The 20,152-nt window shown below is 39.1% G+C and overlaps 1 protein-coding gene across 1 annotated transcript in view; it reads right to left on the reverse strand.

The window, feature by feature from the left end:
- Positions 1 to 20,152, reverse strand: part of FRMPD4 (FERM and PDZ domain containing 4) — a 236,564-nt gene that overhangs the window by 33,600 nt on the left and 182,812 nt on the right. Inside the window, 4 exon segments of the mRNA XM_017894671.1 lie at positions 1,345 to 1,464; positions 5,381 to 5,512; positions 9,496 to 9,603; positions 12,037 to 12,141. Coding sequence (XP_017750160.1) covers positions 1,345 to 1,464; positions 5,381 to 5,512; positions 9,496 to 9,603; positions 12,037 to 12,141 — 465 coding nt within the window.

The following is a 20,152-nucleotide window of genomic DNA, read 5'->3' on the forward strand; positions in this document are numbered from 1 at the left end:
AAAAAAAAAAAAAAAAAAAAAAAAAAAGCATCAATTAGTACTAAAACTAGTGGGTGAGACTTTGATGAAGAAGATAATAAGAGTTACAGGCCAGACACAGTGGCTCACGCCTGTAATCCCAGCACTTTGGGAGGCCAAGGTGAGCAGATCATGAAGTCAGGAGTTTGAGACCAGCCTGGCCAACATGGCGAAACCCCGTCTCTACTAAAAATACAAAAATTAGCTGGGCGTGGTGGCAGGCGCCTATAATCCCAACTACGTGGGAGGCTGAGGCAGGAGAATCACTTGAACCTGGGAGGCAGAGGTTGCAGTGAGCCAAGATTGTGCCATTGCACTCCAGCCTGGGTGACAAGAGCAAGATTCCATCTCAAAATGAATGAATAAATAAATAAATAAATAAAAAGAGCTACAAAGTGACTCTCCACAAATTACTTTTTAATTACAAAAGGAATAGTAGTAGCTTTTGGGTGAATTCAGAGAATATCACCTTAACCAAGAGTCGAAGTTCATTTTGCCATTAAAGAGATAAACTGACATCATGTGCCTCTTGATGTGTTACACTGAGGACGCAGTCAATCGTGTTGTTCTTCCCAAAATGTATGACATCAATCTAATCATAAGAAAATATCAGAGAAACCCAAATTGAGAGATTTCTATAAAATAGCTGACTAGTACTCCTCAAAACTACCAAGCTCGTGCAAGGCAAAAAAGGGCTGAGGAATGTTCCAGATTTAAGGAGACTAAAGAGACATGACAACTAAATGCAAAATGGGATCCTGCAGTGCATCTTGTTCTAGAAAAAAATGTATATGTAAAAGACATTTTGAGGATAATAGGCGTAATATGGATATAAACTGTAGGTGAGATAATGGAAATGTATCAATGTTTACTTTCCTGATTTTGTTACTTGTATAATAATTGTATAACGAAATGTCTTTGTTATTAGAAAACACACACTGAAGCATTTGGGAGCAAACCAGAATTATTTTGGTAATTGACCTTCATATGGTTTAGAAAAAAATTATATACATTTGTATGTGTATTTGTGTGGGGAGAGAGAACACGTGCACATACTAAAGAGAAAGTAAATGTGGTAAAATGTTAACAACTGGTGAATCTGGGTGAAGGGTATAGATGACTACTCTTGCAACTTTTTTGGAAGTGTGAAATTATTTCAAAATCAAACGTAAAAATCAAAAGAGCATCATACAATTATTGTACGATTCACTGAGCTTGAGGTGGGGGACAAAAAAGAAACATTTCAAGTTAAAGAATTCTGGGCAAAGTCCCAAAGTTAGTTTATGTCACAACATTGATATAAAACATGCCAAAATTTTAACATACCTGAACATAGAGATACTCGAAAGCAACTGGATCTCTCCTTAAAAGGTCAATTGGATCTTTTGGGACGAAGCTAATTCGGAAAAGACATCTCATCTTATGGGAGCTGGGCCTCTGTGTCACCTGGAAGAGTAGAAAAATCACACAAGAACCCTTCAGTGCTGAGAAATGGCTGAGGGACACTGAAGCAGTCAACTTTTTTTTGGACACTAAGGAAAGAATCAGCGGATATTCTTTTATTATTTATAGATACTCATTCTCTGAAAACTACACATAACCTTGCCACTTAGGTTGGGTTCCCCAGAAGCAGACCCTGAGATGAGGGGTTGTGTGCAAGGGACTTATTAAGAAAGTGCTCCCAGGAGAGGCTAGTAAGGGAGTGGGGGAAGCAGGTCAGGAAAGAAGAGGAAGCCAAGCAAGGGTGCCTCCTCAGGGAACCCCAGCAGAGAGTAGCTATAGCCTGATCCTGCAGGAGACTCTGGAGCGGTAGCTATACCACAGAGCTGCTGAGACCTCAGCCAAAGGAGCATTGATGAGTCATTCATTTAGAGCTGTCCCAGGGGATGAGAGTTTCCAGGTTTGGACATGATGGTCTCCGGTAGTCTGAGGGCAGTCCTTGAAAGAAGATCTGCAGATGCTGGCTGTTAGTGATAGCACCCCAAATCTATGTTGGGGAGTACAAAAAGGGGATCCAAAGGGACAGCAGAGAGATTGTCCAGTATGGTTTATTATTGCATAACATTGCTGTGTTTTGTTTTTCCAAATTAGACTCCAGACTGACTCTTGCAATGAAAACATGATAGTGTCAACCTTAGATGACATCACATTGGAGAGTAGGAAGACAGAGGTTTTGGCCCATGCAGTACATCAGATTCTACAAGTTTCCAAACTACTCCAAACTTCTGATATCATGATGATATTGTTCCACTTGCTCAACGGAGCTTAAAATATACCACAGGTTCTTCAGGGTTAAGGACCATGGCTCGTTTCAGTTTGTTTTCCTTTCATACAGTGTATGTGTCACATACTAGAAGTTCATTTCTTAATTCCTTTTGCAACAAAAGGAAATCAATTAATAAATAATAATAGGTGTTTAATAAACACTTGAATGAATGAAAGACATTGGACTCTAAGAAAGAAGGCAAGAGCTCATCGATTTCCCTTCAAGGAGTCAACAAAACAAAATGAAAACCATGCAGCATGAACCAACACAGTCGTGTGTAATACTCTTCTGCAGGGGACAAATCTGGCAATATAAAAATGTTGGTGAGCTGCAATTGAAAATTTTAAATAAAATAGCTTTATTGAGTCCCGTGGTGTGTGTATGCATGCATGTGTATGTATTTACAGTTCACTAACTTTGTTGAACAGAAGAATTCCAAAGGAAAAAGACACCCTACTTGTATAGATGTGGGCATCCTGAGTAGTCACACCAGCTTTCTGGCTTTGCGCAGGCCTGCAAAGCTGAGTGGATTCATGAGACTTGAGGACTATCGGCTACTCATCACTGGCTGATGGTAAAGCAAACAAGGAATAAAGAAATTCGGGACCCTAAGAGGCCACTAGTGCTGATCAGCCTTGCTGTAGTGTTTCACAGTGACTTCATGGGCTATTTTGCCAGAAGGTTTGTTCTGGTGTGTTAGAAAGTCAGGAATCACCATATCTCTGACTCCTTTAATTACTGGTTCAACTTTTTTTTCTTGAATTTTCCATAAGTCATCTTATCTTGAGTTTACTTTTAGTATCAAAAGGTTACACTAGTTTTGGGAAATGAATTAATGTAATGCAAAAAGGTTGCTTCAAGTCATTAGAAATGGCAGTTCGTAACACTTTCTAAAATAAACAAACAAACAATTTCTTGGAAACTTTAAGTAGTATATAAATAATATTTTCTAGCAGAAGTTTAGTATCAAACCACCAGAAATTCAGGCAGAGTTGCTTAAAAATTCCATTGGGAGGTTTTCATAGAAAAACTAAAATGTTTTAAAAATGATTTGTTTATTGGAAAAAATATCAATTCTTACTCTCCACTTTATCATGCCTATAAATATTTGTAGGCAATCAATGTTTGCCATATGGCATTGATTCAAAAGGCCCATATAGGCTGGTTTGTTTCAGGATATTTAAATCCGTTTTCCTTTCCCTAGAGATAGTACTTGATTTTAGCAGCTTCACTTTTAGTTCTGATTCTATAATGAAAATAAAGAAAGAATGATTATTAGGAGTTTGTTTCCTTCCAACATTTTAAAAGAAATGTAGTATTTGGAGCAAGAAGTTTTGTTTACCTAGCATCAGAAGAGACTTTTAGAGAATCTTTGTCCAACTAAATCAGCATGAAGCTTTCCTATAAAGGCTACGTAGTAGATAAAAGTTTAGAGAGAAAATATAACCAGAAAGATCAGAACGTTGTGGGGAGTTTCATTAGACTCATAGTAACTAGATGTCTGCCCATATCCCCTTGGCATTTATTGCTATAAGCTGAAGGGTATTTACGGCAAACACCTGTGACCATTCGACAGCACAAGGCAAACCCGAATAACAAGAGAGCAGCCCACTATCAATAACAGACAGCATGTCGGTAGGCACATGTCCCAGTTCCCTCGCCTCTCAGTGGGATACCTCTGAGGTGTGTCCTACACTGTCTTTCAATGCTCTCTAGTAGGACTGAGCTCCAGTTACCCATAGTGGAAACTGGTTTGATAATACATTCTTTATTGGCCTCTCAATATTTCTCATCTCTCCTCCCCATTCCTCTGTGGGTATTTCCAGATATCTCTTCCCAAATAAATGACATGCATTCAAATCCCTAAGTTCTGCTTCCAGGGGAACTCAGATCCAGACACTGACCTTTCACATGACAGATTCTGTATATCAGGGGTTGTGCCCCTGTAATGAAGCATAAAATAAGTCCTTTATTTCCAAGAGTGTTTGGCACAGGTTAAATAATAACCATTAGAAGTGATTTAAAATATCTATAGGTAGATTTAGACTCGATAGAGGCCAGGTATAGGGGCTCATTCCTGTAATCCCAGCACTTTGGGAGGCTAAGGTAGAAGGATTGTTTGAGCCCAGGAGTTCAAGCCTGCAATAAGCTATGATTGCACCACTGCACTCCACCCTGGGCAGCAGAGTGAGACTCTGTCTCAAAAAAATAAATCAACACAGATGGCAACTTTAGAACTAATCTATTACAAAAAGTTGGACTGAATCAAGAGAATCAGGGATATTTGCAGGACCCAATGTGTGGGACACCAGCTTTTATACACAACAACCAAAAAGCACTTTAGTGTGACAACAGTTTTTGCCACTCCATCCAGCTGGCAGCATCTGATGCTTCTCCTCCTGGTGTCCTCTCCTACCCCTCTTCATAAAGTTCTGTTATCATTGATCTCTCCTATGGAAGAGGAATTTGTTGAAATCTTTTATACATTCAACAAAGACTTTGCTTGTGTCACAAGAAAAGTCAGGGTGCTGCGCTGAATTCAGCAGCCAAGCAGCCTGCTTGTCTCCCCAGGGAACAGATGGGGGTGGCATCTTGGTAATCAGGAACTGGGACACATTGGTAGATCATATATTTATAGCGGGCAGGACTGGGGCAGAGATTTCAGGCTTCCAAAAATAGTCTTAAGTATGCACCCAGAATTTCAAACAATTAAATATGATTTTGGATTAATTTAAATAATCCCAGAAACCATTTCTTTTTAATGGTTTCAAGAGATTGTTGACCAAAACAGGTGAACAGGTCACTGTAATCACATAAAATATAATTTTACAGAGCTGTATTCTCAATGTGCTGCTGGTGAGACTTTGAATGACAAATCTAGTTGGGAGACTAACTGACAGTCTGCAAAAGATGGGCAGAAAGGGAAACATGACCTTGAGGTGCAAAATGCATTAAGAATGCCAGCACTTCCTTTACAGAGGATACCCAGGGATACAATTAATACATTTACAGGATTAGAGTGGGGGAGAAATCTTGGACTGGGCAACCTCTGCTCTAACCAGCAGCCTCATCACTTGAGGGTGAGATTTCACAGACCTGAGTTAGAGTCTCCTGTTCATGAAGCAAGAGCAGCTTCGTTCCGGCCCCTTCTGTCCTCTGCTCCAGCATGAGAGAGAAGTGTTCAATGCCTTTGATGGAGAGCTTCTCTTGAAGGGTTAAGATGACATCCTTACAGAGGAAACACGAACATGATGAGACCAAAATCAAGGCTGCCATCTTGTGGAGTCTACCATGACTGAAAAGTGTTACACTTGTAGGCTGCCAATCTTGAAATTTTATACCTTTGGTTGATTCTGAAATTTAATGCTCCAAAAAGATACAGAAATGAAGTCTTCTTTCTCTTGCCCTTTTCCTGGCCTCCTCTATCATTCAAAATCTTTATGGAGTTCAAAACAGAGACTTAACAAGGTAAATAGCTGGAGGAGGAGCTTAATATCATGTAAGCTCTTGATATAGAAAGGTTGTCAATAGATTGTGCAGTATAGCCAGTTCAATTCTCCTTTCTTCTAAATGGGGTAGCAATTAAACCAGTTCTGAAAGTGGTCTGCCTCAAGGGTTGGAAAACATGGCCTGCACGCCAAAACTAGCTCACCATCAGCTTTTGTAAATAAAGTTTTATTGGGACATGGTCATACCCATTTGTTTATCTAAAATCTATAGCTGCTCTTGTGTGCTGCATCAGCAGAGTTGAGTAGTTGCAACAGAGACTGTGAAGACTGAAATATCTGCTTGCTGACCCTGGCTTACCCTTCTGAAAGAGCAGTGTAGTCGTTGTAAGGAATGCAGGCTAAGAAAACAGTTAGGCTTCTAATCCCAGCTCTACTACTTATTAGCTGTGCAGCTTTGGGGAAGTTATTTAGTCGCTAAGTATCTTAGTTTCCCTGTGTGTAAACTGAGGATAATAATAATGCTTATCTCAGAACGGATATAAGGATTAAATGAGTTCACACATACAAAGCATTTATTATAACATTGTTTGGCACAGAGTGAGGGCACCATAGTAATATACATATATTTATTTTACATCTCTGGGGAAGGTGGAATGAGCAAGCTTTGTCAGCAATCTTTTATAGGATTAAGCATTTATGATCAGAAAGGTCTTCCACATACAAACACACACATTTACTACAATGTAAAACTAATCTCTTCAACCTATACTTTTTTCATGTACTTGAAAACTGGTAAATGATCCCTCAAAGATAATTTATACTCAGATGCTCAAAATTCTATAGGGAAGTTTTGCCCCACTGCAACATTTGGAAATTTCTGGAGACATTTTTGGTTGTCACAATAGGGTTGGGAATACTACTGCCGTGGAGTGTGTAGAGGCCAGAAATGCTGCTCAACATCTTGCAATGCAGAGACAGCCCCACAGTAAAGAATGATTTGGCCTAATATCTCAACAGTGCCAAGATCAAGAAACCTTAGAGTGAAAACTTAGAGTTTCTTTTACTGACTTTTCTGATGTTTTGATCCTTCTCTGTGGTCCTTTTTCAATTTCTTCAGGCCCCGTTAAATCAAAGATCCCCATATCCACCCACGCCTGAAAAAAATCATTCAAGAGAAATACCTTGACTATGTTGAATTTCAAAAAAAAAAAAAAAAGATTTCCCTGCTTTATAATTTTCTCTTAAAGCCCAGGAAAGAGAAAACAAAACCAGCCTTTGTGTGACAACACATACTTTATAAAGCATTTTCCTGAACCACCAGGGAGGACACTGGAAAATCAATAGCAATAGTTTTTCCCTATTGTAATTCTGCAGCAAGAATTTTGGCAATTTTTGTCACACAATGTCATATTCCTTTCATAACTATACTATTTCTACTTTATACCTACCAGCCAGTGTCTATTGTAATAATGAGGCTGTTAGGTACAAGATAAGATAACTTGAATTTGATGTGAACTCTTTGCATTGCTTCCTGTCTTCTCATTGTCATCTGCAATCCTCAGGGAAATCAAACTTAGTCTTGCTTATGTTCCGTAATAAAGAGGCTGGAGGGAATGAACAACGGGCTTTCTTACATTTAGATTTATTTCTGTTAAGAAATGCATTCAAGTCTTTACCTAGGTCTTCAGGTGGGGTAGGGAGTCCAATGGCAGGGAGTTGACCAGTTGGCAACACAAAACAAGGCCATGGTGTCAGAGAGAGCTGTAATAATGTAGCTCTGTGGGTTATTTCAGAGGTCTGCCAACTGTGACCTGTGGGTTACATCTGGCCATGCCCATTTGTTCACATATTGACTGTGAAGTAACAGATTAACCTTGCCTTGCCTAAAGAAAAATTTGCTCTTTTGCTCCCACTCTTAGGAAGTAACCTGTAAGCCCTTGGACTGTCCTGTCTGATAGAAGTGTTTTTGTTTACTGGGTGGTCTTGGGCCATACCAGATAGTCTATGCTAACAGTTGATTTATAGTGAGAACATTGGGCCATATAATATCAGCTCTAACTCTGGAGAGACTGAATACTAAGGTCAACCATGCAGGTAGTTAGCTGTGTCTATGTGGCAAACCCCCAATAAAACTCTGGATGCCAAGGCTTGGGTGAACGTCTGTGGTTGGCAGTACTTCATGCATACTGTCACGTATCATTTCTGGGAGAATTAAGCATTATCTCTATGAATCCACTGGAAGAGGACCTCTGGAGCCTTTCCACTCTCTCTCTCCTGTGCCCTGACTATGAGCCTTTCCCATTGCTAATCGTGTTCTGTATTCTTTTGCTATAATATACTGTAATTGTGAGTATAACAAATTACTGAGTTCTGTGAGTCCTTTGAGTGAATTATCAAAACTGAGCATTGTCTTAAGGACTAACCAAACCCACCTGTTCATGGCTGCTTTTCTGATACAATGACAGAGTTCAGTAGTTGAAACAGAGATCAAATGGCCCACGAAGCCTAACATATTTACTATCTAGCCCTTTCCAGAAAAAGTTTGCCTACTCTTGGGTTAGTTGATCAATAATTACATTAATATCTCACCACAAATTGATAATGAATGAGGAAAAAGGGAAGAAGTCCTTTCCAGACATCACCATTTAAAATTAGAAGTCTTGTGTGAAGGAAGTTAATATTTCATCTGGAATGATTTAAGTATGATTTAATGCTCCAACATCAATCTAATATTTTCCACTGCATGACCTGTTAAGCCACTATATACTTAGAGCAATTCAAAACAAGCTGCTTGCTGGTATAATGACAATAAGAATACACAGTGAGTGGGTCTTTGCAGAAATGCTTCTACGTGTGAGGTCTATGCTGATTAATTAAAAAAACCAACAAGAATTAGAGGTCGGATATTGATAGACATTTTTTAACAGAGAGTTGATATTCTCTTGATAGATTATTGTACAGATCATCACAAGGTACTCTTTTACCTTCATAAAATCTTTTTTACTGTGCCATGTGAAGAAAGCCTATTTTAGGCTGATGAAGCATTAGGGAGCAATCAATTTCTGAATATACTTTTGTCCAATAAAAGGAAGAGGCGCTGTACTTTTCTTTTCCAGGAAGAAAGCATGTGGGGAAAAAAACCCATATGCTTTGCTATAATACCTATTATCTAAAACTCACCTGTGGCTCTGAAAGAATAGGATTGCTTTGTGAGTCTTCCTTTCCAGCCCTTCTTCTAAGAAGCAGGCCTCATTTCTGCCTCTTTATGCATCATTACCATGAAATTGGTTACAGAAATTAAAAGTAAATGTTACTTTTACATTATTCTACCCCTTGTTTTTTGCTGGACACCAAAGTAGCAGATATTCAATTAATAGCTAACATCTTAATCTTCTGAGCAGCTGATATTGCTGAGAAATCATGCTGGCCTTGGGCAGGGTGCCAAGCCGCCTTGGTGATAGTCACACTATTTTAATTCATCTGTAGTTGCATTAAAATGACTAGCTCTAGTGTTTCTTCACTGACAGTATATTATATTGTTTTGCAACACCAAGAGAAATAAAAGAGCAGAACCTTCTTAGTTTAAGCTTTTGGTTTTGGTTTGGTTTGAAGTATTCACAGAGTACATTATATGGAGGCGATCAACAAAATTGCAGAAATAAAGGGATAGTTCTGAAAGAAGATACTGCTACGAATGGCTCACAGTGTCCTGCATGTTGTACCTGAAAGAGTACAGGGACAGAGTTTACCAGGTCATCTTACCTTAATGGAAGTACTGCAGTCAAAGCGAAATGATTTGGTCTGCCCATTTTCCAGATAGACTTTCAAAACATTTGGCATAAAAAGAAGTGAGTTGTCCTTAACAGTTTCCTGTTAAAAAAAAAAAGTGGGGGGTATAAGTTGATCAAATTATGACTCTTCTCTTTGCAGTAGCAGCACATCTATAGTTTATTCTAAGCATGGCATTAAAAAACAATCAAACTCTCTAAGGCCAACCAAGGCGTTCCTTTGGTGATATGTGAGTTAAGTTGCTCATAGCAAAATACATTTGCTCATCAGAAAGTCAATCAGATGAGTTTTTTTTTTTTTTTTTTTTTTTTTTAACTCAAGATTCTCCACTGGCACACATGATTGCAGACACGATTCTTTTGTAATTAGGCTTTGACATTTGGAACTACAAGCCCAGACCTAAGCAGGGCAGGACGTCTTGAGCAGAACAAAGACCAGCAATGATGCTGTTTGATGAGGTACTGTGGGTGCCTGGCAGTGTCATGACGGTGAGTCACCAGCATAAATAAGCTTCAAGTATAAAGTTATTTTGTGAAACTATTTTCACCCAGTTAGGAATGGTTCTTAAACTCCAAGGGAAAAGATAAGGAATGGCTTAGTGTGTTAAGAGAGTAAAACATTGTCTATAATGAACAAGATCATAACCTAGAAATAACTCAGAAAAAGATGCCAGCTTGAAACATGACAAAAAGCAAACAATAGAAATGTTATTTCTTTGCATTTTTTCTTTCATTGGAAGTAGTGAGAGATGAGAAGAAAGAGGGAGGAAGAGGGCACACTTAATGAGTTCTATAAGTCCCAGGAGTGAGCTGAGTTATTCACATGTAGTTGGTCATAAAGTCCCAGGAGTTGAGGAGAACTCAGAGTCATGAGTGCACACATCCCTTGTTTTGCAAATGAGGGAACTGAAGGCAAGATGTTCAGGGATTTGCCGGTGTCAGGGAGAATTCAGTCCCTAAGTATTTCCATAATGGGCCTCCTGCCTTTCACTTCCTATTTCTTTTCCTGAATTTCTTCCCCCTCCTTTCTGCTTCTGTGGACTTCCCGCATAGTCTTGCTCCCAAGTCACTGAATAAATCTTGATCCCAGTCCAGAAGAAATGGCACTCAGTGACTCAGAAGAGCAAGAGTAAACTGGAAATGAAGACAGTCATGAAGTCTGAGGAGCATCCACATGACTGAACATCCCTGCCATCCACAAACCTGTGGCAGGGCAGTGGAGGCTTCAGGAGATGATTATCCTCAGAGGTGTCCTCACACATCAGCTGACTTGCAGGAGTCCTGTTATATCCAGGGATGAACTGACACTGCTGTAGCAGCTTCTAGAATCATATTCTTTCTAAAGATGCGTAAACTACCTGGTTGCGCAATTACATGCTTGAAAGCTCTGGGCAGAAAAGTTTCAGATGACTTTCTGCTATATATTGATTCCTCTGTACCTTCCACCCTTCAGCTGGGACACTCTTGTTGCAAATTAATAATGTACAGTGACCATGCATCCAGAGTGATGGGACGCATTGAGGAGCACAGAACAGACCATGCTCACAGGGCAGTACAGCCACAGCCTCCAGCCTTCCCCACAAGCATCACAATAGCTGGACCCCAAGTGGGGCAGCCCTGGATCAGTAAGTTTTGATTCGAAGACACTTGGAGCATGAATGCCTTGCCCAGGATGTACAGGCCTACATCTTCAGATTCAGATCCAGAACCAACCTCAGAAGAGTTTGTGACCAATAATGAATATATTGTAGGCGAGATTTTATCCTCATGGATTTATTTAAACAATACCAACAGAACAGCAATGCTCTGGCATTTCAAAGGTCCAAAAAATATTAATTCCTTGGATGTTAGTTTTCTAAAAACTGAAAACACTTCAGTAAATTTTGGGAGAAAAGTCAAAAGAAAACATCCTGTTGATATTTGCATTATTCATTTTGAAGATCAATTAAGTGCCTGAGTAATAATGATTTCTATCAGGATCTATTTATGGAGATGTGGGCAGTATTTCTTCAGTTGTGGTTGCCTACAGAAAATTTTTCCATCATTTTAACTTCTTTGCCTGATTAGTTGAAAGATTAGGCTTTTCTGGGGAAGTAAAAGGAGAAACACAATACCTTTCTCAAAATACATAAAGTACTATCATATGGAAGAATGCTTAGTTAGCAGAATGGGAAGAAATAGGTGGAAGTTTCAAGGAGGCATATTTTACTGAGTATGAATGAGGCAGTGTCACTGATCCCAAATCATATGAACTCCTTTGCAAGGCAGTGAGGTCTGTGACACTGGAAGCATTCTAGGAAACCCTGGACTACCACATATTCTGACCATGTTAGAGGAGATTCAGGCCCAACCTGATGATCTCTCAAGCCCTTTACAACCTTGAGATTTGACACCTCTGTAAAAACCAATGACCAATTTCAGATCAGTCATTCCAGTGGGACTACTGACTTTGTTTGAGTACAAAGCTTCTGCCTCATTGACTTTCCCTGAGTCACAAAGCAGACAGTAAACTCACCGACACTTGGCCGTTGATGATGACTTCCTCAGAGAAGCGTACTTTGACTGGATTGGACTTTAATCTTGCCTTTTTTGCAGCACTAATAAATGCTGATTTGGGAGACTGGAAGAAAAGAAAACATTTTATCTGATTACTGGTAACATAATGCAAACCTTGTAACAGTTGTTTTCCATCTTTATCCTCCCAGTTATACAATAATTTTGCTAAAAAATAAAATGCTTGCTACATGTCCGATTCAAGGACAAAATGCAAATTATAGATGCAGTCAAAACTCTGTCATGTCTGTAAGTTAGTAAGTTTGATTTAGTCACCAGATCAGAACTACCACCACCATGTTCCAGTTTTAACTGAGCACATTTCCAGGGATATTTTAAAACAATGGCTGCAAAAGCACACAAACTCTGCTTTTAATAGAGAGCTTTCAGCACAGTGTTCAAGGTGAGGTGGTAGTCAGATCTAATGTTGGGTTTATGATGAATTGATCATTAATCATCTATTTTAATGAGGTAGAGAAGAGTCATTGATAGTCGTAAAATGATTCATAATCCCATTGTTATTCACATTAAGGGCATATGGGCATGTGAGCAGACAAGTACTCTCTCTCTCTCTCTTTCTCAAGCACTCATGCTTTATGTACCTGCAACCTGAGTTTTAGCCTCTTCTTGATAACTTGTGATCTTGTGATCTTGTGATCTTACTGGGCAGGGTAGAAATGAGACCTTTCCTTACAACTGAACTTTGACTTCATATTCTTCCTCATCTTATGGGCTCTTTGTGCCTTATGATCCTCTCCTTTCTTTTATTGGGAAGAGGGACCACGTGGCACAATTCTTCCTCAGAAATTGGAAGTACAATGGGAGAACTTGCCTACAAGGGCACTGTGATACTGGGGCATCCCTTGCTGCATGATCTTTGTAAAGTCACTTTATCTGAGAATCACTATTGTTGCATAATTTTAAAGAAGCCTAAGGGGAAGGGAACTCACACCTAGTAGATATCTACTATGTTGAAGGCATTGTTTGTTTATTTTTAAAAAGAATGACATTCTCTATGAAACCTAATACAGAGGGAAATAGTTTGAATCATACAATTGTTATTTTATAAATGAAAATGGTCAAATATTGGCAATTGCCTATGGTTCAAACTAATGTTTTCCATGCTATATAGTCTTAACACGTTGAGGCTGTTGTGTAGAGAATTCTAGTAATTGACTCTAGAAACAACACAGAGGCTTAACCCTCTATTTATTGTACTAATCTAGAGGCACGAAAGCCAACTAGGGTGACCTATACTTTGGTTTTCAAAGTAAAATGAATTTAAAAAAGGACTCTCATTCTTGTCAAATACAAGTATACTTAAGATCAATTAAATTTAAAAAGCAATACGATGAAATAGATAAATCAAATGTGGTCCATCTGTACAATGAAATATTATTCAACCATAAAAAGGAATGAAGTTCTGACACATGCTACAACATGGATGAACCTGGTAAATATTATGCTAAGTGAAAGACATCAGGCACAAAAGGCCACATATTGTACGATTCTACTTACAGGAAATGTCCAGAATAGGCTAATCTATAGGGACAGAAAGTAGATTAGTAGTTGCCACAGGCTGGGAGTGGAGGAGAATGAGGGAATGAGGAGTGATACTTAATGAATATGGGGTTTCCTTTCAGGGTGATGAAAAAATTGTGGAACTACGTAGTGGCAATGGTTGTAAAACATTTTGAATGTACTTAATGCCACTAAATTGTCCACTTTAAAATGTTTAAGATAGTACATTTTATGTTATGTGTATTTTACTGTAATAATAAAGCTGTTGAAAAAAGTATGATAAAAAGTGTGTGTGGGGTGCCTGTGTGTGCATGCGTGTATGCCTGTGTGTGTGTGTGTGTGTGTGTGTGTGTGTATTCCTGGATGGAGTTTTTGCTTTAATACCAGGAGAATCCTGTTATTTCTGAAGTTCCCCTCCACACCTATCCCATCCTTTGCTATGAATAGTGTCTTAGAAGACTGGATAAATGGATGATTTGTCTCCCAGAGCTTGAATTCATCCATTTATGCAAGATGTTTTAAGAGAATGGCTGCCCTCTTTAAAAAACAAACAAACAAACAAACAAACAATAGCAAGAAACCAAAAGAATAGCTTTAAACATGCTCAACGTGACTTTTAAAAGTCCTGCTGCAGAGCTGAAGTGATGTGACAGGGTGTTCTCATCAGTATCTTTGTAATTATAGGCCAACTTTAGTAATGATTAATGAGCAAATCATACAGTGGTGAGTTCATTTGCTTTTGATATGTCATTTTTTAGCTGAAGGGAAAACATTATTCTCCTGTAATGATTTTAAGCAGGCAGTATTTACATTGGCACAATGAGTTGAGCACAAGTGAAGCAGCTGTAATAAAGCTACCCAGAACAGACACTACTAATTAGATGAGATGTTTTAATGCAGTCACACCCCGCTTCTCCAGCATTGTTTGGGAGCGAAATATTTCACATGTGTTCAGTGTGCCAGATACTGAGGTTTATTCCTCTGTGCATCTCAATGTTTAAATGTTATATTTTGCCATATTTTTCTAAAGTATTCTACCCAATTCCTTGATTCAATAAAAAGTATAGAGTTTTCGGATGCATATCATTTGATATAACCTTAGAGTGCCATGGTGTTCCCAGGGATCATGAAAATTTACTAGCCATGCTGAAGCCAATAAATATGGGGCTATTTACTTGAGGGGCAAATAACCTTATGTACTATCTCCTCTCTCTAACTATATGTAGCATGCCCATCTTATGTAACTTCATTCTTGTATTTATTTACCATGCCATACAGAGAAACATGCTAATTTAGGAAGACCAGAAAGGAAACTAAATAGCCAAGGTTGTTAAGTAAATATTATTTTATACACAATTTAAAGTCAACAGACTCGGGATAAACTTCTAACTAAGAATTCATAACAAGTACTGTTTTGTTCTGGGTTTGTGACTATTTCATAAAAATGACAAACGTTTTGAAAATTACTTTTTGATAACAACTACATAGGTTCTCCAAGTCTGAAGGCTACTTAATGAGAATCAACAAAGTACTGGCTTATACCACTGGCTAGAGTTACTTGGGGTATATTGGGTAATGTAAACCAGTCATGACTATAGTTTTAACACAGATTTATCTTTGTTTCTCAAAAAGTATACAATGTATACCACTTGAAAGCCTGCTGAATTAATTCTGAGCAACCTGTAGGTGTTGATCACAAGCACTTCATATCCTGTGGTGGAAATAACAAGTAATTACCATTTTGAATAATCAGATTCTCCTACTGTTAATTAATTTTAAGATTATCAGGCCCCTAATCAACCCCTGTACTTTTTCCAAATTTGCTGTTGCTAAGATGGCCACAATAGTGTGTGGAATGCTCCTGATGCTTTTGAATGCTCTTAGAAGTTACTAGAACATAGTTTGAAAAAATTACACAAATAAGATTAATTTCTGAAATTGAAGGGCAAAGTCTTGAACTTGCAATTCCTAGAGCTCTACAGTACTACTTATATAGCAGGTATTGAGTGAACATTTGGTGAGGACTAGCCTACATTACTGGTTGGCTTAGTTTGGAGTCTCCAAAATGCAGACCTAAGACAAGGATTCACAAGCAGGTAGCTGATTTGGGAGGTGCTCACAGGAATCCCAGGTAGGTGAGTGGGAAAGGCAGGCAGGAAGGGAGAATAAACCAGTAAAGCATTTGCTATTACTAAGGCACCGCTATAGGCAACTGGAGCTTACTCCTGCTGGGAACCTCTGGGAAACAAGGCAGACCACATGCCTCAGAGTTATACTGTCTGAGGAGAGAGGGAGCTGGGGTATTTATCCACCAGTTCCTGTCAATCATTGATGGAGCATCTCCTTGTAAGTTTTCAAAATTCATATTTTCCTGCTGCCTCAACATCCCCACAGACAGGTTGTGAGCACCCTGCCCAGGCAACCAGGTGCACCAGTGTGATAAAGTTGGCTCCTGCCACAAGTACCCTTTCCCACCCTCCCCTGACTGTGACTTAGTAACATTTAAACAGATCAAAGAAATTCCCTTGCACTTTTCTTGTGTGTTCCACCCTGACCCCCTGATAAAGGCACTTGCCCACAGGCTCTACCCCACCTGGTTGGTTGAGTTGGCTCCCTTAGTGCTCCCTCTCATGTGACCCCTCCTCTTGGCGTGCAGTTTCTCTAGGACCTGTGAGTATAAAAAAACTTCTTTTTCCTGCGCCTCTCCTGTGTCCCCTCTTGTGGCTACACCTGACTGACCACCATGTAAGAGAACACAAAAAACAGCCTTTCTGGGAGTGATAATTCCTCAGCACTTGTGGCCTGCTCCATGAGCATGTTCCTAGGCCCAGGAAGAGCCTGCAGGCAAAGACTCACAGGTGTTCTCCATTGGAAATTAGGCTGGCATGCTCAGCATGACATATGGTCTGGGCTCTGATAGAATGTGCTACACTGGGGTTTCCATGAGGAGGTGTGTAGCCTCTCTCAGCTGTGTGGAACACAATAAAATGTGGTTAGGAAGTCGGAGGCAGGAAAGCAGGTCCCTTGGCTCTTTGGAAACCTAAAGCAATGTGAATTATGCCAGCTCACGGTATACCAGAACTGAGAGAATGACTTAGCTCAAGTCCCATTGAGTTGGGGTTGCATGAAGGGAAGTTGTAGAAACTCTTTTTTGTTTTTTGAGACAGAGTTTCGCTCTTGTTGCCCAGGCTGGAGTACAATGGTGCAATCTTGGCTCACCACAACCTCTGCCTCCCAGGTTCAAGTGATTCTCCTGCCTCAGCCTCCCGAGTAGCTAAGATTACAGACATGCACCACCACGCCCAGCTGATTTTGTAGTTTTAGTAGAGACAGGGTTTCTCCATGTTGATCAGGCTGGTCTCGAACTCCTGATCTCAGGTGATCTGCCCGCTTCGGCCTCCCAAAGTGCTGGGATTACAGGCGTGAGCCACCGCGTCCAGTCATAGAAACTGTAAATACTCTCTGTCTCAGGTAAGATTGGCTTTGAAATTCTAGACTTGGAAACTGTAGAAAGCAGAGTCAAAGGAAAAAAGGAAGGAGCTGGCCAGTGAAAGATCTATAATAAAAAAGGATAGCAGTACAAGGAAAGAAGATGGCATATCAGAGCCAAACAAATAAAACCCATGAGTAACCCAGAAATTCCCCTTCTAAAATTCCATCCTGGGGAAATACTAACTACAGATTAAAACTTATACACAAAGACTTTCTTTTCAGAATTATTTATAATAGCAAAACATTAAAGACGATGTGAAAGGCCCAATGATGTGGGTTGGTTAAGGAAATCTTGGTTCAGCGTAATGTTTTGCAGCCATTTAAATGATGCTTACGAAGAGTTTTTGATGACATAGGAAATAAAATTACATGTACAATGTGATCTCAACTAAGGCATAGAAAAAAGACTGGAAGGAAATAGGTCAAAATATTTACACTGGTTGTCTCTGCAGGAAAAGTTTGCCAACACGTTTTTCTGCATCTGTATTTCTTTCTGTACTTCCACTTAGTACTTTTTTTTCCCCAAGAAAAACAGTAAAAATCGTGGTGGCGGGGAAAGCCTACCATAAAACTTTTTTTAAAAATGCAGCAACCTATTAAGAATTACTTCTTATCAAAGAATTTCAGGGATCCAAAAACTCTCACCCCATTGCTCCTTGACCTGGGTCTCATTGGAGATCAATTTCTGTGGTTGGGTCATGTTGGGGTACCTTGGGCACATGTGGAATGTGACCGGAAGGTATAAACATTGGCTGTCTATCTTTACTGGACCTTATGCAGAAGAAATACAACATAAAAAACGCTGTCCAGCAAGTTGCAAAAGAAATTAAAATGCTAATTTTTATTGTCTGTAATAAAAGTAGAACTTATGGACTTTCTTTTGGTCTGCTGGCTCATCTGTTTCTGTTTGTCAATCCTGATTGCTGAGAAGATGTTTAACAAATATGTGAAACTCAATAAGTTTTTTTTTTTTTTTTTTCAAATAAAAGATTGCAGTCTTGTCTTTTCCCATCTGCTGTCCAATCCATGTCTGATATCTATTTAAGAAACTTTGGGGTTTTAATTCTTTTATTTCAACTTCTACAACTCGGAGGAGAGAAGAGCCACTTGGGATTTGAACAGTAAAGGGAAGACTTTAGGTGGGACAGTGGTTCTCAGCTGGGAGTAATTTTGCTCCCAAGGAACATTTGGCAATGTTTGGAGACATTTTGGTTTGTCGCAACTTGGGGAGAGGGTGCTACTGGCATCTACTAAGTACAGGCCAGGGATGCTGCTAAACATCCTACGATGCACAGGACAAGCCCCCATAACAGAGAACTCTCCAGTTCAAATGTCAACAATACCAAGGTTGAAAAACCTTGAGGTAGTGTTTAGAATTTGGCCTGAGACTTGAAAGGTGAGAAGGATTTATTTAGCAAGGCCGAGGAGGTGGTGGGACTGGAGTCATTTTTCGAAGGAGAGAGGTCAAAGGAAAGTCAAAGATGAGAATTTGTCTGCAGTGATTGGGCAAAGGGAAAGTGACTCTGGAGCAGAGGTACAGCTGTTGGCTATAAGAACACGAGACGCTTCCTCCTAAATATTGTGGCTAAGTGTTGCCTTTCAATGTAGCACAATGGCAAGAGCCACTGGAACTCCTAGAAAATTCCAGATTATCTTTTAAAAGGAAGTGCCATGATTCACTGCTAGTAATCAACATTCAAACGAATAACAAGTCACATGGACTCCAATGGCAAACAGCAAGTAAAGCCACAAGACACAACCATAAACTTACGTGTAAAACTCTTCTTTCTTTTTCTAAGTTTACTGCATGAGGTAAAACAGTATCCCACATTGCAAAACAAACAAACAAAAAACAAAAAACAAAGGTCCTGCCTGATCTTGCATTTCTAGTAGATTATAAAATATAGAAAGAGAATTCAGGAACGACAGTGCAAATGCGAAGTTCCATCAGGAATTTAAAGTTGTTCAATGTCAATTGATAGTTGTTCAATCTCAATTTATAGTTGTTTAATGCTTATTATAGACATTTACATTGACTTTACCCAAATTGAATTTGTCCACTGCAAACAAATCAAGAAGTGTGGACAGATTTGAAGTAAGTGAAAATGACAATTTGGTTAACCAAAGCAATCTAAAAACAGCCCAGCTGTATTTTATATAGAAGCACAGGGAAGGAATCTCAGAATCAGACAGCTGAGGAGACCAAGGTTCTGAGCAGTTAAAGTAGTCACTGCTGACTCTTTTGTTATACTGCTGGGAACTAGAAGCTAGATCTCAAGTCATGGTTCTCTAACATCCTGGGGCCTCCTTAGTTTTCAAATCCCAATATGTGTGTATGTGTATAAGTTCTGTCAAAGAGATGGAGTTAACAGTAACAGTCAATATTAAACTGAGCTTTTAATATAAATATGCATAGTTACATCCTAGATGGCATAATTTGTTGTTTTGGTTAGTTCTATTTGTGGTCTTATCAGAATCTTGATCCTTATTATTTCCTGTCTAAAATGCCTAGCCCACAGAGCTTAGGGGAAAATTTCTGGGACAGGGGAAATGAAGAGTTTGGTCAGAAGATGGAGATCAGCAAATACCAGAGCCCTTTAATTGATGTAGAAATTAAATGCTCCAACTCTATGGGGAAGAAAACAGGAACTTAAGCAGGCTGGAATCGCTGCCACTCCATATGAAGGTCAGACTGACAGGAATCATTTTGGGAAAAATCTGAAGGAATTTGCCTCGGTAAGTTTTAGTTCAACTGACAATGTATGAAATTCACAAGCAGTGGCAAGTCTATACAAATAGAAAGGAAATTAGTGGTTGCCTAGGACTGAGTGTGGGAACAGGGATTAATTGTAAATGGGAACAGGGATCTTATTGGGGGGATGGAAATGTTCTCAAACTGGATGGGGTGATCGTTGCATACCTCAGTAGATTTTATGAAGACCATAGAACTGTACACTGAAAATGGATGAATTTTATGGTACGCAGATTATACCATGATAAAGTTTTTTTTTTTTTTTTTTTTTTTTTTTTTTTTTTTTTTTTTTTTTTTTTTTTTTTATTAATTG

The sequence above is a fragment of the Rhinopithecus bieti genome, unplaced genomic scaffold, assembly GCF_001698545.2.
Source record: "Rhinopithecus bieti isolate Rb0 unplaced genomic scaffold, ASM169854v2 scaffold_25988, whole genome shotgun sequence".
Classification (NCBI taxonomy): domain Eukaryota; kingdom Metazoa; phylum Chordata; class Mammalia; order Primates; family Cercopithecidae; genus Rhinopithecus; species Rhinopithecus bieti.